We start from the raw sequence: 24,054 nt of genomic DNA, 5'->3' as shown, positions 1-24,054 counted from the left end.
GAAGTCTTTTTAGCAATTAAGGAATCACTTGCACAAGTACCTTTTCTTCTGTCTTCTGCCCGTTCTCCATAAATAAGCAGCTGTCTGAAAGAGATCCTCAGCCTGAAGCTGCCTCTTTCAGCCAGAGTACCAGAAAGGAAGTTGGACATGGAAAAATGTGATCATTTCCCTGGCAGCTTCATGCTAACCACCCTCATGGCCAGATTTCCATCTAACTCAGGTTCTTTGCAGCCCATACCGAAGCTGCAGCTGGAGCAGTTGATATCGGACTTTATTCTTTGCACTTTTCCACTTTGGCAGACTGATGCTCAGGCTGAACACAAGCCCAAATCTTTTCCACCCTGTCTGTTTCAATCTGGCGGTGGCCGCTGTTGGCTCTGAGAGCTGTAGCACAGTGGCTCTGTCCTGCACCAAGGAACAGTGCAAAGAAAACTAACTTCTAAGTAGCACGAGCCAGACCTGGCAGGATGTTCAGAGACTCGCCTGGCTGTTTGCAGACCCCTTGGAGCCAGGAGTGAGCTGTATTAGCTGTTGAGTCAAGTACATCCTGAGCCTTTTGGGGTTAGCTACGCTGTGGCCCAAGCCTGCTCCTCGCCTGCCGGATTCAGGCTGCTGGCCCAGCTGAGGCAGCCGTGGCCCATGTAGCTCTGCTGCTCCCTACAGCTGCCCTGCATGTAGGTGTCGGGTCTCAGCTCGGCGTACCAGACGTCCCTCGGGGCCAGGCATAGCTCCCCTATGCCGTACGCAGTAGCCTGGCCTGCCAGCTGGTTTGCTCACATCAGACTACATGATGGCTTTGTATTTTCTCCCCAGAATGCAAAATTGAGAACTGTGAGTCCTGTTTCAGTCGAAACTTTTGCACAAAATGTAAGGAAGGTTTGTATTTGCACAAGGGGAGATGTTACGTCACATGCCCCGAAGGCTACTCTGCTGCCAACGGCACCATGGAGTGCAGCAGTCCTGGTAAGCAACGCTCAGGCAGCTTTCACTCACCTTTCTACGCATATACTGGGCCCCACAGCATCTATAGGCCCCCACCTGTTTTGTCTGTAAGGAGGTGATCACTTGTTTGCATTTTTCTGCTTCCACTCTTAGTCTTTTCTCCTGGCAGTCGTGGAGCGTACACATGACCTCTGCTGCGTGAGCTCCAGTCTGGCCTAACAGAAACGTGTCAGAACCCCTTGTCCAGTCCCTGCTGTGCAAAACAGTGAAAAAAGGAACTGAGTGTTAGTTTGCTTTTCAGTGGTTGAATATCAGCACATACAAAAGTCTTCAGAGACTCTCCACCACATGGCACTTAAATTTACAGTTGCAGTGCAAGATGTAGTTTCCGTGTTGCTGTTTTAGAGGGCAGTTGTGGTTTGGAGGATACCAACATACCCTTCAGAGACCACGTCTCGCTGTAGTAGTGGTCTAGTGGGTGATGGCATGGGCAGAGACCCAGGCTCTTGGAGCACAGAGCCCTCTAGAAAACCATCCTGGACTAGGAGTAGCATCGCACTGTTACTGCCACTTATTTGTGAAGAGGGACTCAGAGTTTTTGCTATGTGTTAAGAAAGAGGGAGCCCTAAAAACTTAAGAAGCTACTGGGGAAACGCACGTATTCTTTAAACCTGAAGTGGGGAGGGATGCGGGAGAGGTGTGATGGTGTGGAAGGGCTCCTGGAAGTACTGAGGCAGCAATGGAGAAATGAGAATGACATCTGGCCTCTCTTGTGATCCGGCAGCACAATGTGAAATGAGTGAGTGGGGTCCCTGGGGCCCCTGCTCCAAGAAGAGGAAGCTGTGTGGCTTCAAGAAGGGCAATGAAGATCGGACGCGAAGGATTCTGCAGGCTCCCTCCGGGGACGTGTCCCTGTGTCCTGCCACCACGGAGGTGCGCAGATGCACCGTCCAGAAGAACCAGTGCCCCGAAGGTGAGCGAGCATCCCAAACGTGCGCGCATGTCGCTGCTCCTCGGCGGCGCAGATAGCGGGCGACGTGCGGCGCGGTTCCCATCGGGGCCCCGACGAAGCCCTGCGGGAGCCCAGCATGAGGCAGCAGCTGGAGAGCCCCTGGGGAAGCGGCGCAGGCCTCTGCGAGGGGGATCCTCAGCACGGCTTGCACATTTGCTGTGTGTTTTCAGATACTTTAGCTTCCTCACTGGACAAAGAGCAAATAAGGCAGATCAGCAAGGCAGCTGAAAGCGTAAGCCCATGTGGGATGTGGCGATGGGAGTCATCTTCTCCAGCCCCTTTACAGGAACGCTAAGGCCTGTGCTTCTCCCAGGAATTACACTGTCTTGAGGATGAGTGCTGGTTTGGTCATGCTCTTACGAGACGGACAAGGATTGCAGTCGGGATGACTGTTTTGAGGGAAACTGGTTCTGAGCAGCGACTAACAACGCAGAGATAAAAGACTGGGAATGGGGAGGTGCATTTCCGTAACTCATGTGCATGTTATGCACGACGTGCATGTTATGCTAAGGGGCTTGGTACATCACAGCAGAGAAACGCAGGTCTTAAAAGTTCTGCCCAGGACTGAAAATTACAAAGCTAGCTCCAGATCTGAGCTTTCTGCCCTGTTTAAATTTAGGCAACAGCTCAAAATATAAATAACAGTTTGGCAGATAGGCCTGTTCCTCCAGCACCTCTCTGTTCCTGCAGAGGAGAGGTGCAGGCCCTGTAGCACGCCTTTCGAGCCAAGTCAGGGAGCCCACAGCCAGCCGGGTCAGTGTGCCGCCTAGCTGGGCGAACATGCTCGTTGTGCTGGAGAGCCTCACTGCTGCCCTTTGCTTTACTGCAGGGAAAAGAAAGAAAAAAGAAGAGCAAGGAAAGCAAGATAACATGAATGGAAACAGAAATCGGAAAGACACCAAAGATGCCAAGTCTGGCACCAAGAAGAGGAAGAGCAAACAGAGAGGGGCTGTGGTCCCCGTGACGTCTGCCAGCCCTACCCAATAGCTGCCCCTTTACGTCACCTGATGGCAAGACTTCATTGCTGCTATGTATATGAAAGCTTTATTGAACCAGAGCACTGCTACACAACACGTACACACGTTCAGAAGGACAGACATATACTCCTAGACTCACTCACAGACCCGACAGAAACCACGTGCACAAGTACTTACGGAGGCTGCACACCCACAACCCAGGACTGCAAAAGGCACGCTTCTGCAAAGAGGGGCGCGAGCGGGCGCGAAAGGAAGCCTGAGTCCCACGAGCGCCGCAGCGGGCAGCCGGGGGGGAGAGGTGCGGTACGAATCAGAGCGAAGAACAAAGATGTGAGTATTCGTGACAAAATGCCTCAGCTCAAAATCAGCTGTGTAACCCCAGTATAACACAGCTCCAGCCAGATGGACAAGACTGGAACTGAATTTCCGCTCTTCCAAATCATGGAACCTGAAATCATGCAAAGGCGGTGGCCTCTTTCTCTTACCCTACCCTTTATTTTGTGTTTTAAGCTGTATGACTTTATCATTGAGAATACATGATAAACATTTGTGATAAGAGGTCAGTGGTATCTGCCCTGAATCTGCTTCAAAGAGTTATTTCAAATTAAAAAACAAAAAAACAAAATGACAGCCAGCTTCCTGAGTGTGTGGTTCATGCCTTGGCCCCTATGGAGGCTGGTGTCCCACAGGACAGAAACTCGCTTGTGGAAGGGAAACTCTCAAAAGCTTTAAGAAAATCCCAGAAAATGTTGCCAGCTGCATTGCAGCCACAGATCAGTCCTAGCTCGCTCTCAGAATCCCAGCTGTGCTCCAATAAGCCCCCTGAGGAATTTCCCATTAAAGGATCCAGTTAACATGCAGCAAATTGAGAAAATGAGAGGTTACAATAAACCACAGGTTGCTTAAACTTTGCGACTTTGCTTGTACAGTCACAGCTACAAGACTCCGTTCCTGGGCTAGGGACACACTTGTCCCTTTGTCCAGACACCACTCAAACGCATGGCAGGAGGGAATGAAGGTGGGAGGGGGAAGGCACAGTTCAGGCTCTTGAGAAGAAATGCAAACTTTCATGTTTGGTAGAAACTACTGGTCTCTGCGTCACCAACTGGAATCTCCTGGATTCAGCACAAACACTCCTTCTCTGCAAGAACTGACAACAGGGCGGAGGAACCAGGATGAAGACTGGGCTGGACAGAGACTTAGTGAGCCTGCACTGGGGTACACACTTCACACAGCCTTTTTTCACATATACCCGTGACAGTGTAATGAGGTGGCATATTGCTCGGCTTCCCATGTGTTTCAAAATGTGCTTCCTTGATATAAATATCTGCATACATTTAATTCCTTTAAAGTTCAGCAAAAAATCTCTGATCCCGAGGGATGGAGCCAGGTGAGCTGCCGTGGTTCCCAGAGATGCGTGCCCTGGGGAGGATCAGTGGGGAGCTGCTGGAGTTCCTAGCTCCCTGGGAAGGCAATGACTCCAAAGCTAAACCTGGTGAATGAAATGACCACTATTCTTGCTTTGGTACCACCCTCTCTGCTTCACGGTTATAGCAGAGGGCAGAAACAACCAGTGAGTATGCTGAATACCTGTGGGAGAAAGCTCCCCGGGCACGTGGTGTGCACGACCCCTTGGTCTGACAAGTTGCCTTCCCCTGCTAGGCCAATCCTCGTGCTCTTCTATGAAGAGCGTGCATTATAGTGCACTTACTGAGAATTCAGACAGTTAAAATTCTAGCAAAAGACAGCAAAACTCTCTCTTTGCCCTACTCACTCTGCTGCTATTTTGGCTTAGTTTAGAATGTGGGAGCTGCATAGTTGTTTCAGCTCCAGAGCTGTACCAAGCTCTCCGTGACTGCTTTGCTGGCAGCAAAGCCTTTCAGCCCATCATCCACTTTGTGTTTAAGTAAACAAGAAGCCGTTATATCTTTTAAAGGGGATTCCATTTCAGCACAATGATAAACGACCAGCATACCAAGCAGAGAGAGAAAGAGGTTCTTAAAAGTCATCCTTCGAATTGTTTATGGATCATGTTCAGATGACTCCTAAAGGCCTCCCAGTTGAAAGATCAGATCTCACTTTATTTTCTAGCCTCAACTAGCCTGTGAGATAAGTATTTGTTTGTGTCATGGCATTGCATGTAACCAGAATCTTTTTTTCCCTTCTGCTATTTAGCAGCAATAATCAGTAACCCTTTCATGAACCTCAGCTTGCTAATTCGCAAGCTACTCTTCCTTCCCTCCTGCTTCAGTATCTCAATCCAGTTCTCAACAAGGATTAAAGAGAAGAGAGAGTGCATTAGTAAGGTTTTATACTACTAAGGTTCTGCCAACTGACTGGATTCCCTTCAGTAACTCATGTCAATATTAGCATAAATATTTCAAAACTAAACTACCTATAATAAATCAACACAACATATTTTAAAGAATTTGCTAGAGTTTTTAGGAAAACTGAACTTCTCCTTTCTGTTGTACCCTTTCCCCTTCTACCTCCCTTTTCATAGCAAAATGGGGGGGGGGGAAGGGAAAAAGGCAAAGGAAAGTTTAAAATATGTATAAAGAAAATCCAAGATTTTTAAGTAAGGTTGATTTTAAAATGAAATTGTTTTAGAAAAATTAGGAGGAAAATATTTTTTAAAAATCAAATATCTTCCTCTTCTTCTTTTAATCAGCTCGAGAATTGCGCTTATTTCCACTCCCAGAGACCTGGTTTGTTTATGAATTTAGAAGCATTCTGTCTTTGACCAACTTGATTTGCACACAGGGCTCAACAGTCCAAACTTGAGACTTCTTGACATGGGTTAATGTCATCTCCGCTCACATGCACATGAATGCTTTCCTTCAGCCCACCAAATAAAATCTGTTGTGGTGTTCTCTCCATGGCATCACTGTAAAATATGCTTCTTTAAATAAATAAATGGGTTTGCTGAACAAGCTCTGTTTGCTTTATTTACCAAAATTGGGGTCAAATCCCAACTGATGAAAAACTATCTAGAGTGGAGGAAAGTCTCTTCTAACGTAATTTGTCTACCCCCTGCCAGCCAGAAGCTAAATGTAGTACCTGTACCTGCTGGATCTCAGCACGGAAGTATTACTGCCTCTGGATTCTGCATGGGTTCATGTTCTATAATTTGATGACCTATTCGTGGAAATGGAGAAATAGTTGCTACATAGACAGACAGCTAGATAGATAAACCCATCATCAGAAACTCCTTTGCACATAATATGCCTTTATTTATACTGTTGAACAAACTGATGTTTACCCACTGGACAGATTTCTGCCCCAAATTTGCAGGACAGTTTCTAGGTAGTTCACTTAGCTTTTGGTAATTCTGCCTGGATAATGGGTAAAAAAGGGCAAGGAATATAAACAGCTTACAATTGTGGGTTTGGAACTGTTTAATTTCTATCTCATTTGCTGAGATTTAGGAGCTGAGGGAGACAAATTTCACCAAACACAGGTTGGTTGTATTATGTTCTTACCCTCTCTGTATAATATAAATTCATATATTTCATCAGCTACAGTCAAGTTAAATGTGTGCACACATACTCCTCAAACAATAATTTATTAGCCTTCTACCTCCATGGAGATGGAGGTAATGTATATACTTTTTAGTTCATGTTTATGTTAAAATGGCTTCTCACTTACAAGAAATCTTGGCTTTGATTACAGGAAATATAGTAGGATAGTGAAACAGGTTATTCTTAATACTATTATTTGGATTATATTGTCGGAAAACGTGAGAGGGGATATTTTATATTAAGTCAATAGTCTTCAGAGAAAGAAATGTTAGGCCTACCACTTAAAAAAAGTTCTATTAAAATTACAAAAATACCAGGTGTATAACAATTCACCATAACTAAATCACTCCAATGGCATTTATACACATGATAATACGTTATATCCAACTGAGTGCCAAACTGTAGTGTAGATGGAGCAGCTTGCCAGAATCTCCATGATTTTTGAAGAGCAGCAGGACCTTAGTGAGAAAAACAGACAACCAGGTAGATAATATATTGTTACTTACAGCAAAAGCAAAAAGCTGGTTAGAATCCTGTCTGCCATTCATCACTGACACGGCCTGCAAAGGCCACAGGAAATCTAAGGACACATAAGCCTAAAATATACAATGCAGCATATAATGTGTACAGCTTTCTAGAAAAGAAGTCACTTTCACGACTATTAAAATCATATCACAAAGGTAAACTATTTATACGTAAATGTTTTAGCTTACAGATTCCTAATGACCATTTAATTCCTGTGAAAGAGGAAGCAGCACTGGTCTAACTTGACGGAGTAATGCAGGAGGCTCTATAATTGTGAGAGAACCGCACTGGGTTGAGCGTGACTAGCTCCTTTCTTTCTGAGGGCTTGATTTGGATATGCACCGAGCAGCCTGGCTGATCAAAGTCCTTTTTTACCTTTTTTAAGGTGACCTCAGTGTTCTCCTCCTTCCTCCCTCTAGCTTTCCCCTGTTGCTTTTAGTTGCAGTTTGGGGAAATCTAAATCCAAGGCAATGAGATGTGGGATCGCTCTTTTTTCTTCTGTTAAGGAGTCACCAAACCTCATAAACCTGGAGCTTTCTGCCAGGGAGCCCTGCCTCCCACTCCTGTAAGCTATATCCCCGAAAACCAATTCCTGAAGAACTGAGTTGCCAAAATGATGGTGGTGATAAATGATCTAAGGTATCTTCTGCCAGTGCTTTGGATGATTCTGAAGGCTAGCTATGAAATCCAGTTCTGTCTTTGCACTCTGCAGGGAACCGCTGCAACAGGGAGAGTAAGGTGGCTGATGTTGCCTGTTAAAATAAAACGAAGTAGCTCAATACCACACTGAAAAACTGCTCTGAGTGCAAGTCCAGTCTTGTTCTGAAGTCTTGGAAATCTCTTTTTCCTTCATTTAATTGACAAAATCTGTAGATGATACAAGGAAGATGGTCCCTGCCAAAAATCAAACACCGCTAGTTTTTAATAATACAATGGGAATAACCCCTTAGAACATATGCAATTATGGCAATGAGTCATTCTGATGGCATCACATAACGACATTCACTGGGATTTTGACAAGGAAGAGGCCACATAAAATTCAAAATGATTGCAGTTCAACAACGGTTGGGTTTGTCTTGTCAATGAATCTAAGGCGGTTTGGCACATCTGATGGGCCTGGCATATATCACTAAGACCCCTGTGCTGTCCAGCACGCCATGTGGACAACGTACCACTGTAGCCAATTTAAAAAGAAAAAAAAAAGTTAAAAATTGAAATGGGAGTATGCATCTATATCAGAAAACAAAGTCTGCGAATTGTGCATCAACGTACAATTAGTTTAGTAAAGCATCTGATTCTTACGTTATCAGATATACAAGTCTAACAACCACAGCTAGAGAGATACTGCAAGTTAAATAGGAACGGTTAGCCTCAGTAATGTACTTTTGGTTAGGAAAAGCTTGGAGAGAGGAGAGCGCAGCTGAATGAATTTATTCCAATTTGAATACAATTCCCATATGTGTATACCAGTATATATCTTTTCTTATGACAGAAAATACAGGATTCTAGCCCGCTCTCATTTGTACGACAGGGCCATATGCAAGTCTGGAGAAAGTGGCGCTGACACGTCGGTGCCAAAGCTTTCAAACTGGAAATTCAGCATATCAGCTCAGATACATTTCCAATAAAAGTTCTCCACGACATAATAACCTAAGGTCTAAAGCCAGCTATTTCTATTCTTTCAAAGAAAGAGACAGCAATTTTCTGGATGCATTCCAAGATATTTTGTTAACAATAAAAAAAGTGTTTTCCTAAGGAAAAGCAAAAAAGAGTAGGGGAGAAGAGGGCAAGTATTACTCAACTATTTAGTCTAAAATTTGAAAATCAAAAGGATCTTCTGACAGATTGATATCAACTCTAATAGAAAACACACTTGTCCTGGGAAAATTCTTCTACATAAGCCTCAAGTCTGATAGCTTAAGCAATTATCTACAGTTTGGAATTAATCTTTCATACTCACATCAATGCGTATTTTTAAATGCCCAAGGCACAGATAATTCTATTAAGAGAAAAAACAGAAATCCTAGGCTTAACTAAAACAGACTGAAAATTCAAGACTGCCATCTTACAAAACAGCGCATCAGTCCGGACTAATTAGGACTACTTTGCATGACAGGGATTATGAACCATCTAGAAGCAAAATACCGACAGTCATTCAGAAGCTGCGCGCTATTGTTCTGGACTTAGGAGAGCTCCGGCCGACCTGAGGGGAAGCCGAACGCGCAGCCGCTACGCCACGGCTAGCACGTACTCAGAAACGACGGCCAGACCGGCCCGGCGCGCTGCGCAGCCGATCTCCGGTCGAAACGACCGGAGCCGCAGCGGGGCTTTGCTCGTCCCCGCCGGCCGCCAGCGCCGCGGGGCCACCGGGCCACGGGCAGGGCGCTCCGGGCCTCGCCCCGCCACCGCCACCGCCGGGGAAGGCCCCGGCCCCGGCCCCGGTCCCGCCGCCGCCGGGCCTGGTCGCGCCTCGGGGCGGGGGGCGGGTCGCCATGGCGACGCCGGGCCCGGTGCGCCTCGGGTCCGGGGGGGGGGGTGGAGGGGTCGCCATGGCGACGCCGGGCCCGGTGCACCTCGGGGCCGGGGGGGGGGGGTGGATGGGTCGCCATGGCGACGCCGGGCCCGGTGCGCCGCGCGTTGCCATGGCGCCCGCCCATGCCGGGGCGGGGCAGCCGGGGTTGCGGGGGTGGGGGGAGCGCGGCCGGAAGTCAGCAGCCGTCGGAACCACGCGGGGGCCCCGACCCCGGAAGTGCTTCCGCCGCCGCCGCCGCCGCCGGCTGCTCCTCCCCCCCGGCGCGGCGCGGCGCGTGCGGCCGCGCGGTCCCGTCCGGTTTCCAGCGCCGCCGCGAGGGCGGCTCCGGGGTCCACGATGGTGAAGCCTCGCTACAAGGGCCGCAGCACGGTCAACCCGTCCCGCGCCAGCACCAACCCCGGTAGGTGCTCGGGGGCGGTGGGGGGGGGGGGGAGCGCCCGGGCCTGGTCCGCCGCACCGGAGCGGGCCGGGCCGGGCCTGACGCCAGCTTGTCTCCGCAGATCGGGTGGCGGGCGCGGGCGGACACAACATGCGCGACCGAGCCACCATCCGGCGCCTCAACATGTACCGGCAGAAGGAGCGGAGGTGAGCGCGGCGCGGCCTGCCCCCGCCTTGGCCGGGGCCGCGCCCGAGGCGGCTCCCGCGGGGCCGGGCCGCCCCCCTGCCCTCGCCCGGCGCGGCTGCGGGTGGGCGCCCGGCGCCGGCTCCGGCCGCTGGAAAGCCGTTTGTGCGCGACGCGGGCTGGCCGGCTCCGCGGAGCGACGCCGGGGCCGGCGGCAGCCGGTCGGCGCGGAGGCGCGGCCTGGCCCTCGATGCCGCCGCGTGCAGCCCGTGCTGCGGGCGGACCCGCGCTGCGGACAGCTGTTCTCGCTTGAGGAAGCGCCTGTCCGCTGGAGCGGAGCCTGCCCTCTGCTCCCTGTGATCCCGTGAGCTGGGGAGCTTTGCCTTGGACTCCGAGCACACCAGCGATGCGTATCGGGGCATACAGCTGGGAAACACATGAAACAGCAGCTGATATGATCTCACTGGAATGTCATGGAACCAAAAATGCCCAGTATTTGTTCATTTAAAACTACAGCATAACTCAGAAATGCTAAGCTCTGAAATGTCTGAAGAGCCAGAGTTCCATCTGGTTCTTTTAGTGAGAGACACCACTTCAGTCCACTCGAGAGTCTTTGGCTATATAGCAATTACCAGCTTACCAACATGCATCCCTGCCAGTGATAGGTGCCATGGGGTTTCTGAGGATGCTGGTTCAGATTAAAAGTTTCGTTTTGTTTTGCCAGATTTCTCTTTGTTTTGATAGAAGACTGGGGAATACACAGTTACTTTAAAAAAAAAAATCATACGTTTAAGCCAGGTCTCAACCCAGAAATTATCTTATGATCCTTGTTTTGCGCAAGCCAATGGCTGCAGCTGCTTTAAAAAGTTCCATATGAGTGCATGAGAGAAGAAAGTGGTGTTTATTAGGAAATATTACTTTGTTACTTTTTGCACCCCAGTAAACCATTCATGGAGGAAAAAATAAAGTTTTCATGAAGTTATACTTTGGTCAAGCTGAAGTGGGACTTAGAGGTTTTGTTGAATTTGGCTGCAAGTGTCATTGGATTTCTGAGACTGTAGGGAAATTAGAATAGTGTTTTTCTGTGTCTGTCACATGTTAACTTTTATCCCTTGTCTTATAGTACTTCCCATGTGCTTTTGTGTCCCCAAGAAGTTCTTATAAATATGCATTGTTGCTTGTACTTAATATCGGGGGGGGGAGTGAGAATAGGGTTCAAAATATGAAATCTTCTGGAGTGTTTTTTGGAGACATTGCTCCATGGTTTGGCACATGGGGGTGAGGGGGGAAAGAAACATCAATCTAGGATAATTCATGGTCTTTTAACTGAAGTGACAGGGATGGGATACTTTCCAGTCTGGCCCTGAGTCAGTGAAGAGTGAGTCCTTCCTGTTGTGGTAATCAGTCCTTGTGAGAAGAAAGACTCACTGAGACAGCATATGTCAGTAGGTATGCTCTTCTAATTGCTGTGGCTGTACTGCCAAACTTACTGCCTTTGTGCAAACGTAAAGGCGTAGATGGACTCAGAGTGAATGGAAGCTGTGTTTTTACTCTTGGAAAGTGACTTCTCCACCATCTAAGCCTGGACAGTGGTTGAAGTGGCAGATTGGGTACCGATTGCTAAGGAGACTGCAGCATATTTAGTAAGTATGGCAGTTCTGGCATCGTGACCTCGTTCCAGGACATATACGCTGTTCCCTCCGCTTCTCCTGTTCCAGTGTTTAAATGACTCCGCTTTGCAGGCGGTACTGTTGCTGGTAACAATTCCAGGGGTGCGTTTCTAGATGAATGAGGCTTTGTCGATTTTGCGAAAAGACTTCTGCTCTAGTGAACAAAATTTTGCTAGAGGGATGAGTGCTGCCCTTGAGCATTTACATGTGTTCTCATTTGTCACTCAGAAACAAACGTGGTAAAGTGATTAAGCCTCTGCAGTATCAGTCAACAGTGGCACCAGGCACCGTTGCAAGAGTGGAACCAAATATTAAGTGGTTTGGTGAGTCTTTCAACTTTCAGACTTGACGAGCTTAAAGACTGTTGAACTTTGTGTGTTTGGAGAGTGTGTTTATATCAACATCCTGGTCTCACTGCTGTGTAGGACAGCTGCTGAAGGTGAAGGAGCCTCGCTGTAGGCTGGGGAATAGGGTAACATAAGGTGATGGGATAGGTGGTACGTTTTGCATGCACCTATACTTTTGGTGTTTGCTTTCTGTATACTGCTTTGAAGTGTGGTTGTTGTGTCCACTTTGGTTGTTTCTGTGAATCTGGATTTACCCATATATGTGAATGTTGTGACCTATGTGTGTTATGTACAGCATATATCCTCTATTTTTTGTCACTGGTATTTTTTTGTCCCAGATGGGGCACCAATGTTTTATTAGTGTACCCTCGATCTCTGAAGCAGTTGTTATGGGGAGTGGTGCAGCGCAATTTTTTTTTTTTTTTTTTTACATGCAGGAAATACTCGTGTGATCAAGCAATCATCCCTACAGAAATTTCAAGAAGAAATGGAAACTGTCATGAAAGATCCTTACAGAGTGGTGATGAAGCAAAGCAAGTTACCAATGTCCCTCTTCCATGATCGGATCAAACCTCATGTGTGTGTCATTCATCTATGTAGGGTGAAGGCTAGGTTATGAGCATGAGCGGTCATGAATGTCATTTATCTGTGAAGATTGTGCTGCGTGCATTCAGTCTGGTGAAATGCTCTTTGATATGCTCTACAAGCAGGGGGATGATTTAGGGCAAATCACTGTTTTTTCTGAGAGGGGAAGGATGTTCTTGAGCCTATCAGCTGGACAGCAAATATAAAGGCAAAGAAACAATGTATTACTTCCCTGTAGTTTGTGAGAAGATCTGTATTATTTATTAGGAATTCTCATTTTCTGTGAGGAAATTTACCCTCTAACATTTTAAGGTTAGAGTGCTAGCTTAGGCTGACTATAGCAGCTTGCAGCCTCATATTCTAATGTTTCTAATAGCTCATGTGATACGTAGGCCCTTTTTTAAGGGTGCTAGCTTCACCCTGCTAACGCTCTTGCGTGATGAATTTGAACGCCAGTATGTTTTTGTTTTATCTTGAGTCAAAAATTCTTCTGCACGTGAACTTCACTGCAAGTAACTTGATCAAGTTTGTTAATACCATGTTTCTTTCGTGATGTCCGAACTATTATTTTCGACTCTTGTTAGATGTGTTTCATATGGAAACTTTCCAGGTTTATGTAATAACGTTTTCCTTAATTTAGGTAACCTTTTTATCAGAAACTAAGATGCGCATTACAAAAACAACCAACTTCTTTTAGCTTAAATTATATGCACTTCCAAGAAAAGTTGGCATTCACTGCAGGCATTAAAACCTAAAATTTTGACTGTAATTATCCTTGACAAAAAATCTGTGAATTTGGCGAGATTTGTGCACTTATTAGAAAAACAAGAAATGATCAAAGATAGCAGCTAAATTTTCATCAATGTAGCCTTAATTACATTTGACGAGGTTTATGGTGAAAGAACTGAGGCATAGTTCTTTGGCAAGTGTGATGTGTTTTGTTGCTTATTAAACGTCCTCTCTTAGTTTCTCGGAGATTAAGTTGGAAAACTCAAACGTTGTTAGGAAAGTGCCTATAACTCTTGTCAGAGGTTGCAGAGTAGCACTGAGCTAAGGTCTTGTACGCTACATGTCGCGAGAGATGGGGGGAGGGGAAATAAAAAATTATTTGTATTTTTTATCAATTTGTCTTTTGTTAGACCTCCAGAGTTCACATTCTTGACACAGAAACGTTTGAAACAACATTTGGCCCCAAATCACAGAGGAAGAAACCAACTCTTTCTGCAAGTGATGTGCAGTCTCTGCTGGAGAACGCAGAAGCCTCATCAGAATCTTATGATCAGGACAAGGACCGAGACCTTGTGACAGAAGACACTGGTGTGAGGTAAATAGCAAGGAGAAGTTATTGTTTATGCTTCTGAACAGCCAGCTTTATTCAAAAAAGGGGAAAAATGTTTCTAGTACATTCATCAATGCTGTTAGCATATGAGGAGTAAGCAAGCAAAATTAGGTAAATTTGACTGGGATTTTATAATCTTGTTTTGTCCCTATATATTTAAGCAAATGTTTTTTTTTTTCCTATGGGAACCTTCTATCTTCATTAGTAAGTCATCTACTCTTGCATATCTGAATATCCCCAAGCTCAGATTTTGTGTTAGACAGGAAGCCAACCAACATGCAGATATGACCCTCTAAATCGGTATATATTTGTAGAATCCTTCTGCAGATGGGTAAGTTAGACAAAAATAGCCAGATCTCAGTGCTCTATTATTTGGGCCTCATTTCCTGTGTCTGTGGCTTTTGAGAAGACAATGCTGTAACTGTTACTGTGGTTGCTGATGTCTCTGGTAATCCACTTCCAGGGATGAAGCACAAGAAGAAATATTTAAGAAGGGGCAGTCCAAAAGAATCTGGGGTGAGCTCTACAAGGTAAGCAACATTTACGATTTGCAGCAGTCGTGCATCTACGTTGACATTTATCAAGTCAGATGCTTTAGCCCTATCTTGGAAACTTCACACAGCAATAACCAGAAAAGCTCTGAAAACCCTTTAGTGACAGATCTTGCCCGTGTTAGGGAACCTTTGATACAGCTGAATTTGTTGTTTTCGAAGTTGCCTAGAAGCGTAAAGATTTTCTGTATGCGCAAATGTCCCACGTATGCAACTTCCTTACTGTTTTCCTGTCAGCCTAATTGAACTGGCTGACTTGGAACAATTTCTTTCCTTTTTTTTTTCTTTTTTTTCTTTTTTTTTTTTTTGGGTCTAATACTGAGATGGTACTACAACCAGAACAGGAAAAAAAATGGCTGTAGAAGGGGATAGAGATTCTGCCCGACTGAGCTTCACTCTTGAGCTCTTGTCCCAGTGGGATAAACGTTCCCAAAAATGCCAGGCTCTCTCTAGATTATATATAAGTCTCTCTGAGATTCTTGGGGCTTCACCACAAATAAACTAGTCAGATGCTCTTAAGTTTCTTTAGGCAAAAAACATCTGGCAAATTGACAGGATTTTCTCTGAAATGCTCTGACCCTCCGTTCGCTTCAGTCACCCTGACTACTAGAGGAACGGAGACCGAGAATGAATTAGGGTCATAAGAGCACGGTTTGCATGTAGTCAGTAACTGTTAGATGTGAAATTACTCGACTTCTTGCTCTGAATTTCTGAATGTAGCTTAAAACCTTCTCCTTTAGATCTAAAAGTGCTGGGAATGATAGAGCAAAGCAGATTTCAGTAAGACGCTGCCAAAATGGGAAATAGCTGTGAAACAAATTCACTTGGCTTGAAGCAAGTCAGAAAATGATAGCTCCCTACTGTAGATGCTTAGTGGACTAAGAGCAGGTTCCTACTTGTTTGTGCATGTCATATTGATCCAGAAAACACTTTATATCATGATCCTTTATGAAATGGCAGAATTGAATTGCTGCGAAATGGATGGAAAACACTGTTTTTTGTCTACTAAAGTAATTAACTTGCTCTTCTTGGTGCAGTTCTTACTTTCCCAAGTGCTATGTGCATAATCCTGGTGCATAAGAGTAGGTAAGCCCTGTTTCGCTCTCCAGCCTGTGTTTGGAGGAGCGTAGCAGAAGAGAAAGCAGGGAATCAGTGGATGTTAGTCTGAGCTTCACTGGTCTATGGAGAGGTAACAGTTGTTCATCATGGATACGAGGCTTTTAGCTTAGTGATGTATTTTAGAAAATCACTAGATTTCTTTCTGGAGGTGCAGATGTCTTACTCTGTAACGTCCTTTCCTTCTGTGTTATTTTTCAGGTGATAGACTCATCAGATGTTGTCGTGCAAGTTCTTGATGCCAGGGATCCCATGGGTACTCGCTCCCCTCACGTGGAATCCTACCTTAAAAAGGAAAAACACTGGAAACATCTCATTTTTGTCCTGAACAAATGTGATCTTATTCCTACTTGGGCTACAGTAAGTTCTGTCCTGCCTGTTGTGTCTTGGACTTCTTGTTCCTTCTGTAGCCTCTACTCTAATTTTGTTGTCAGTCCTCATGCTACTCTCAGAGGGCATAATGTAACCCTGAGTCAATAGGAACTCTCCACTTTCCTGCTGTAAAAGTAAAAATTACAGTGTAAATCTGTCCAAGTTTGGCTCAGTCAAGCAACAGTCACCAGCCACAAATTCTCTGCTTCCTCTGTCTGTTCAGCTGGTGTCTCCAGAGCTTGCAAAATGTTAGTCCTCTTAAGATCCATATCCACCACAGGTGGTCTGTTTTATAGTGTTAAGCTAATTAGTTTTAGCTAACAACAAATGCATTATTGGGAAATTTTGTCTTTTATAAAAACAGTAAGTCAGTGCCTTTAGCCGTTAGGTTGGTGAAATGCTTCAAAGATTCTTTCATAGCAATTTTCATAGGCAGTTGCATTCAGGACCCATGTGAAGATGCTGTGTTCTTCTGCTCATAAGCAGATTGTTTCTCCGTCTCTGCAGCACAGGATCCCTAACTCAGCTGTGTTTTCCTCTTCAGAAGCGCTGGGTTGCTGTCCTCTCCCAGGAGTATCCAACACTTGCTTTTCATGCCAGTCTCACAAACCCTTTTGGCAAAGGAGCCTTCATACAGCTTTTAAGGCAGTTTGGAAAGGTACAGGACCTTTTCTTTGGAAAGGTGGTGGTGGTGCATGGGTTTTTTGTTGTTGTTGTTGTTTTTATTTTTTTTTAAAGTATTTGCTGTCAGTGAATGATTCTCTTCACAAAACTTCCTTCGTTGGAGAGCAAATGGGAAATGTTCCTTGCTGAGAGACGTTCAAAATGTTTGTCAGACTGAGCAGATCCAGTGAGAGTCAGTTTGACCACAAATCTCTGGTCTAGGTTTTCTTATAGAAAGAGTATCCCATTGATGCTCCTAGATAACTCTCAAATGTCTAAAACTGATCTGAAGTGTGTCCCTCTATTATGTACCCTCCTATATGTATGCATGTTCTGTTAAGATATTTTCCTCTTAAGTGCCTTCATCTTCTTGAGAGAGATGCTTTGTCTTGGTTAGATTATTTGCTGTCTTCAGCTTCTGTTTATATTTGCTTGATTTCTCAGCCGAAATGGCTTCTAGCTTAAGGCATCCACAAGTAACTTTACAGCAACAAAGAATGCAAGAGATTCACTTTTCCCTTTTGAAATAGGGGTCTGCAGATATTTTCTTAAACCCTTGGAGTTCTTGAATGACCTGTTAGTTATACCCTTATACGTTTCTCCTAATAGAAGGGAGCTGATCTCATTTATTTGATCTGGTGTACTTTGAAGCTGCCTTTGTTTTCATTATAATGAGGACAATAACTACTCAGTTCTTGTAAGTTTTAGAACTTGAATAGTAACTCTGCTTTTCTCTTTGAGGTATTAAAAAGGTATGTTATTTCTTAACAGTTACACTCTGACAAGAAACAGATCAGTGTGGGTTTCATTGGTTATCCAAACGTTGGCAAAAGCTCAGTGATCAATACATTGCGGTCTAAGAAGGTCTGCAGTGTGGCCCCCATCGCAGGTGAAACAAAGGTAGGAAAAAATCCCTACATTTGGATAAAAATTATTTCTGGAAGTGCATTGCAGGTGGCAGACTTTATGTGAAGGCAACTGATGTTGCTCAATGATGTTTTCAAGGCCAGCACTCGAACTGTACAGGCTATGTGACTCTGTATCTGAGGAGTGGCTAATCATGAAGCGTTGCTGTGGAGCACTGCTACTGGAAACATTCCTATATCTGCCAGTTTCCTGGTATTGTAGTGCTGTGATCTGAATGCTCAGCTTCCCTGAATCAGTGCCTATGCTCTCTTGAATCAAATGATTGGGTATATTTGTGCTGTCAGGCTCTGTCAGTGCTAGTTTACCAACTCTGTTCTTCTTGTTTACTGTCATATTCTTGAAGGAAAAAGTTACAGAAACATTCTTGGACAGCCTGTTCCCTTTGCTTATAAATATAACTGAAGTTGAAGATCAGGAAAGAAGAAAAACTCTGAATATCAGAGTTTGTTAGGAATGTAATTTCCTCATCGTGGTCCTATGAGTTAGTATTTTAATACCTTAGGGATAGCATTGGCTGATACAGAAGCAGCAAGCTGCAGTATATGTTGATTAGTTTAAACAAAAATGCTAAGATATACTATGTTTCTGTGTGTAATACCAAGTTCCTAAGATGACTCCTGTATATTGTTACCACACATTTAAAAAGCGGAACCAATGGCTATGAACGGAAGGAGGTAGCATGGAGACTATCAATCTTTCAGGTGTGGCAATACATTACCTTGATGCGGCGGATTTTTCTCATTGACTGCCCGGGTGTAGTTTATCCGTCTGGAGACACTGAAACCGACATTGTGCTGAAGGGAGTGGTATGTATGTGTACGAAACGCTGGGAAATCTCTACTGTTGTCAATATGATGGGTTCAGAGAAACTAATACACGCTTCTACTGTCAGAAGTAACAACTTTGGAATTTTATTTATTGCAAACTTTAGAAAGGGGATGTCTACTAGAGCAGAAATTGTATTTATATAGCTCTCCAAGAGCCTGAGCAGTCTGTACAATTGTTCCTTTTTGCACAGAGGGACAGTTTAAGGTTCATCATTAAGACGAATCAGGTTAATACCAAGTGTGAAGGAGAATGGCAACACCTGAGCCTTATTTCAACTCACTGATTTGCTTTCTGGTGCAGAAACTGTCCTACATTTGTGTTTTTTAAAAAAAAAAAAAAAAAAACCAAAAACTTCCCTTCCTAAACTCAAGTTACCTGAAAGAGCAATGAGAGAATGGAAACTGAATTTTCATCACGGATAGGCTTGCTTAAAGTATTTGAGCTTTGTACAAAGATCCATGTTGATGTTCCAAAGGGTTGACTTTCTGCCATTTGTTTTTAGGTTCAAGTTGAAAAGATTAAAAGCCCTGAAGATCATATTAGTGCAGTGCTGGAAAGAGCCAAACCAGAGTACATCAGAAAGACATACAAAATTGATTTCTGGAAGGATACGGAAGACTTTCTTGAGAAGCTTGCTTCTAGGACTGGAAAACTGCTAAAGGTGAGACAACTTTCTGCATTTGCGGGTTGGAAGAGTATGTGGGCCATGTTCCAGCACTGAACATGGGAACAATGAGAAAATACAAAGATGGTATGTTTGGCCCTGCGAATATGGACAGAAATTATTATTCTTTCAGGGTGGCGAGCCTGATGTGCAAACTGTGAGCAAAATGGTTCTCAATGACTGGCAGAGGGGCAGAATTCCATTCTTTGTGAAGCCACCTAATGCAGAAGCAGGTCCTCAGGTGAGAATGTGATGCTAATGCCTGTCCCTCTTCCTGCAAATATGGGGATCTGTCTTTCTCTTGCAGATTATTCAGTTTTCCTAATAGGATTCCCTGTTGTAACTTGAGCAGTGCACATCTCAAGCTCTGCTTTAATCTGGTGATTCAGGTGACGCTCACTTGAATTTGGTAAAAATATAGAGAGGGCCGGGTAGCTGTGTTCTGTCTTACACTGAGCTGTCCTACAGTCATCTGACTAGCAGAAATGTCAGTAATTATCACAGCCTTCGCTATGTTAGGCTTTTTCCAGAGAGATAAAATGGAAATTGCTCTCATGAGACTTTGTTGCTAGAGCATACTTGTTTTGCAATAACGTCAGACCAAAGTTTGCTATTGCGTTTCATTCCATGCCGCCTGATGTGCTGTGCAGCAACGGAATGGGAATTACATAATTATTCTGGAGTAACTAAAACTTCTTGATTTCTTTCTAACACTTGAGGAGGGAGAAAAAGTCCATTTTTTAAAAATTGCATTTTTTACCATTGGCTGTCTTCCAAGGATTGTTTATATGTGCAGTCATACCCATATCCCTCTGACCCTTAATGTATTTTCTGAGATTATTTATAATGCTTCCAGACTTTCTGTGCCTTCTCCTCGCCTGCCCCCGCCCCACCAAGGAATGAAGCTGAATGAGAACAGCTAGGATAGATAAAGGCTCATACCATCTTGAAAGATTCTGTGTTTGAAGGCACTACTTGCTTACAGATCATCTTTTTGTCCTTTCTTCTTCCCATTCCTGGAGGCTGCTGCTGTAAAAAATATGGCAGATCCAAGGTGCAGGAGGGCTGATACAAAGTGAATATTTATGTAACAGGGAGATGGTGGGTCAGACTTTGTTTGTGGATAATATATCCATTATACTCTTGTAGCCTCCTGCATTGGAAGTAGCAATGGCATCAAGTCAAGATAACAGTGAAGAGGAAATCTCTGAGCCAGTAGCATCAAGCGTGGAGCCAGCAGAAGAGAAAAACAATACAGACACTGAAATTAAGCAACTTATGTCACATGTTCGGCAGAACTTTGGGAGGATTAATGTGGCGCCTCAGTTCTCAGAAGAAGACCTGGTTCCTGTAGATGTGTCAGGCTTTGATGAAACAGACAGTGACTCTCCTGCAGAGGAGGAGCAGGAAGAGGAGGAGGAGGAAAATGAGCAACACCAAGACTCTGCAGTAGAGGAGGAATCACAGTCAGCTGTACAAGATGCCAGGGAGAGCTCTAAGGCAGTTATTCAGGCTTTGGAGGAAAAGATTGCAAAATACAAAAAATTCCTGGATAAAGCCAAAGCCAAGAGATTCTCAGCAATAAGGTATCTGATTCTGCCCAGTGAGTCAAGTGTTCCACAAGAAAAAAAGGTTAACGTGGTTCTGCTGTAGTTGCACTCCATTCGTGACTCGCTAGACTGGTTCCCCTGTGTTAGGATTGCCACAACATCTCTAGTTTAGCCATAGATATTGGAAATTTGGCTAAGCAGAAGTGGTTTTTGTTTTTTGAAATGTTATTTAAATAAGTTTTCTATTTGCCATCCTAGCCAAAAACGTTCTTGCCTTTGGAAAGCTGCCTCTTAAACTATGGATTAGAAACCTGTCGGTATTCTGGGTAGCAATAGCGTTTTCCTGGATGTGCCACCTCGGTCTCCACACATGTACATGCATATCCTAGCTCATACGGCAGGCTCAGTTTTAGCAAAGCTCGCTCCTCAGCTTTTAGGACAAAGCTGTCAAGGCTAAGTGTTATATTTTGTCCCTTTTGAGCTTTGCACTAGTCCACTAACTACAGAGACAATTACTGCAGTGTGTTTCCTAGGGGTAGAGGCTGTGGCTTTGCTGACAGGTAATTAGCATCTGTTGGAGGCTGACCACTTCTAAGAGATGGCTGCATTTTGGACTGTGACATTGTTTCGTTGCTTATTTTATCTCTTGTAGAATCCCTAAACAGCTGAGTGAAAAAGTATTTGCGAAATCTGAGCAGAAGTCTGAAGAACTCAAAGAAAACGAAGACAGAGGTAAACCAAAAGACTGAGATATATTCGAAATCTACATTTGGAAATCCTGTGAGCAAGAGAAGAGAGGGAATTGATGGGAGAGGGTTCATTAGGTAAAGAACATTCAGTCAGGAACTAAAGCTATTTAAACTTGTCCATTACCTAGCATGAGGGCTTCCTGGTGATCTTCCAGGTGCCTTTTTGTAGAACACCTGTCTGTATAGCAAGATGATACGTTGCTCTGCCAGTGAACAGAGGCAAACGTTGAATTCCCAGCAGCATGGTGTTACTAGCAGATTGCGGTCTAAGCAACTTCTGTTCCACGTGGTGTAATGTTCTGTAGAAGGTGGATTGGAAGGGTTTTACGTTATAAAAGCATGGAGATATTTTAGGTGATGGATTTTACTGTGATGACTTTCAGGAGCCTGTGGTTTCAACTTCCAAGTTTGATTAAAGGCAAAGTAGTGTAGGAGAACCTTATTCTGACAGTAAAAGAGTAAGAAACTTTTCTAGACTTGAACGTGGCTTTAAACAGCCTGCTGCTGAAGAACAGCTTTCATAGTAATAAATAATTGCGTGATTCTGTGGTAAGGAACACGCGTGCCGTTTTGGTAGGAGCTATTATAACGTGACTAAAGCAATGCTTTGCTGAAGTAGACAGGATGGTGACGCAGCCCCCAGTCTTAAGTTCTGCAAACAGAAGGGGGTTTTGGAAGATGCTGGAGTATGTGATCTGTGCTGTTTGTAGGCTGCACAGGGAAGAGAAGAAAAAGGAAAGCAGAAGAGGAGGATGAAGATGGCCATTCGGCTAAACAGCCCTGCAAGAAACTTACATCCAAAGAAGTAAGTGTGATCTCTTGTAGTAGAAAAAATGAGAGAAGGAGTAGAGCTAGCTTTCTTCTACATAGGTTGTCTGATATCATTTAAGAGCTTTGAGACTTAGCACTGGTAGGAAGGAGAGAGGATAGGGCCTCTAGGAGAGGTAGGGCGAATGGGAAGACAGGATGGCCTGCTACTGGCATGAGAGATGTGACAACAGTGTCTTCCAGCTGAGCATGTTTCCAAGGTAAATACAAGCGTCCAGCGGGTATCTATTACAGTAGGAGTGCTGAAATGGAAAATTCTGTCTAAAGAACTGTTCTGCTTTCGGTCTTAGCTTGTCCACTGATGCTGGGAAGAAAATAAGGGTCTAAATGCTGGGAGACTGGAGGATTTGGATCTAGATCTAGAGTCAGTGGCTGTTCAGTTCTGGCTACAAAGAAAGCTGCTACTATTTCCTGTTTGCGTTAGTCAAGTCTGAACAATTCTCTTTGAAGCAACTTAAACACTAAGCCAGGCAGTGTGCTTGTAGGACTTTGAAAGTGATTTGTAAGCATACCTTGTATGGCAAGTTTCTCTTGGAGCATTTGCTATGAATTCGCTGTTAAAACTGTCAAAGGGAAGAGGAAGAGTGGAGTCCGTTCATGGTATACGGTCTGTTGAAGACGTCTATGTGACTGTGCACCTCGATTTGCTTCCCATATTTTGTTCATTACTTTTGAAAAGATGAAAGCATACCCTCCTTTTTAACATTTTATGAACTGGGGGGGGGCAGGGGGGGGTTCCATATAGATGCCCATATATTCACATGAGTAATGTTTAGTATGAAATTATATCTTATTTCACTTAAAGTACTCAGAGGTACAGTGAATTCCCACTGAAAGAATGCACACAAATTCAGACTATGAATACTGTGGATTTGCTAATGAGTTTTGTGTGTATTTGCAGAGGAGACGAGCTGAGAGGCAGCAGCGCTCCAAGAAAGTTGGAGTCCGATATTACGAAACTCACAACGTGAAAAATAAGAATAAGAACAAGAAAAAAAGTGGCTTGGAGGGACAAAGATCAAAGCACAAGAAATACAAGCATAAGCAATAACTGCTGGTTCTATTAAATTTTACATAAAACAGCTCTAGTATGCAGTGACTTTTTTTTTATATAATACTTGCCGTTCCCATTCAAAGCCTGATTTGATTTGTCTGTCTTGTTCCCAGGAGTAGCATCATCCTCTTGGTTTCTGAATTGCAGAAATGTTCTTTATTGCAGATAGAGATCATGCTATTTCCACATCACCATCTAAGGTCAATATACGTTGCACTGCCAAAACAATCTGAGATGTTCTTCAGCAGACAGGTTAACAAGGCTCTTCAGATTTCTTCCCCCCACCCCCCCTTCCCTGAAAAGTAGCTTTTACTGAGTTGTTCATATGACTACAGAGAATTATCTTCCCAAAGTCTGCTTGATATGTATATAACCAGCTAGTTATACAGGTGCCTCAAGGAAAGATTTCATTTGCTTCTGTTGAGAAATGATGCTTGGAGTGGCATCATACCTCTTTGTTTCAGTGCTGCTTATTAAGCACCTGAAGGACTTCTAATATTGCTCACCCTAGCTTACTACTAACTATTTTGACAAAGGCTTTTGATGCACAATTAACACCAACTTGCACATACTCAAAGGAAACATCCTCTAAGCACCTTCCGTCCAAAAATTACCTGTAATTTGATTCTTAATAGTGGATGTGACAACTATAGAGTATTAATTCTAAAAAATATCCTAACTATTGTATTTAATTTTGAGATGTTGAACAGTGTTCCTATTACCAGGCATTAAAAGAAAG

At 44.3% G+C, this 24,054-nt stretch overlaps 2 protein-coding genes across 7 annotated transcripts in view; both read left to right on the top strand.

Moving 5' to 3' along the window:
- Positions 1-5,853, top strand: part of RSPO1 (R-spondin 1) — a 30,875-nt gene extending 25,022 nt beyond the window's left edge. For all 5 annotated transcript variants that reach the window (XM_068917653.1, XM_068917652.1, XM_068917651.1 and 2 more), the window contains exons 4-6: positions 814-963; positions 1,727-1,915; positions 2,784-5,853. In XM_068917653.1, coding sequence (XP_068773754.1) covers positions 814-963; positions 1,727-1,915; positions 2,784-2,941 — 497 coding nt within the window. In that variant the 3' untranslated portion in view covers positions 2,942-5,853. The remainder of the gene's footprint in view (positions 1-813; positions 964-1,726; positions 1,916-2,783) is intronic.
- Positions 5,854-9,693: 3,840 nt separating this feature from the next.
- Positions 9,694-23,343, top strand: GNL2 (G protein nucleolar 2). Of its 2 annotated transcripts, none has more exons than XM_068917154.1 (16): positions 9,694-9,910; positions 10,011-10,095; positions 11,971-12,065; positions 12,527-12,666; positions 13,814-13,998; positions 14,477-14,543; positions 15,882-16,040; positions 16,597-16,710; positions 17,487-17,615; positions 18,344-18,448; positions 18,973-19,131; positions 19,268-19,375; positions 20,284-20,720; positions 21,337-21,416; positions 22,144-22,238; positions 23,163-23,343. In XM_068917154.1, exons 1-16 carry the CDS (start codon positions 9,847-9,849, stop codon positions 23,310-23,312), a joined length of 2,172 nt encoding a protein of 723 aa, XP_068773255.1. In that variant the 5' UTR covers positions 9,694-9,846; the 3' UTR covers positions 23,313-23,343. The 2 variants fall into 2 exon arrangements, with proteins under 2 accessions (XP_068773255.1, XP_068773256.1); XM_068917155.1 differs by lacking the exons at positions 9,694-9,910; positions 10,011-10,095 and adding exons at positions 11,406-11,521; positions 11,634-11,715.
- Positions 23,344-24,054: the final 711 nt, after the last annotated feature.

Source organism: Struthio camelus, chromosome 23, assembly GCF_040807025.1.
Source record: "Struthio camelus isolate bStrCam1 chromosome 23, bStrCam1.hap1, whole genome shotgun sequence".
NCBI classification, from domain to species: Eukaryota; Metazoa; Chordata; class Aves; order Struthioniformes; family Struthionidae; genus Struthio; species Struthio camelus.
The sequence above is the reverse complement of the archived record's forward strand: the minus strand, read 5'-3'. Positions and strand labels throughout refer to the sequence as shown.

Bases quoted from the DNA above. Each gene is read 5' to 3' on its own strand.
- GNL2 (XM_068917154.1), top strand. From the start codon at position 9,847: ATGGTGAAGCCTCGCTACAAGGGCCGCAGCACGGTCAACCCGTCCCGC. The intron at 14,544-15,881 runs GTAAGCAACATT...GTTATTTTTCAG, and splicing joins TCTGGGGTGAGCTCTACAAG to GTGATAGACTCATCAGATGT. The intron at 21,417-22,143 runs GTAAACCAAAAG...TGCTGTTTGTAG, and splicing joins CAAAGAAAACGAAGACAGAG to GCTGCACAGGGAAGAGAAGA.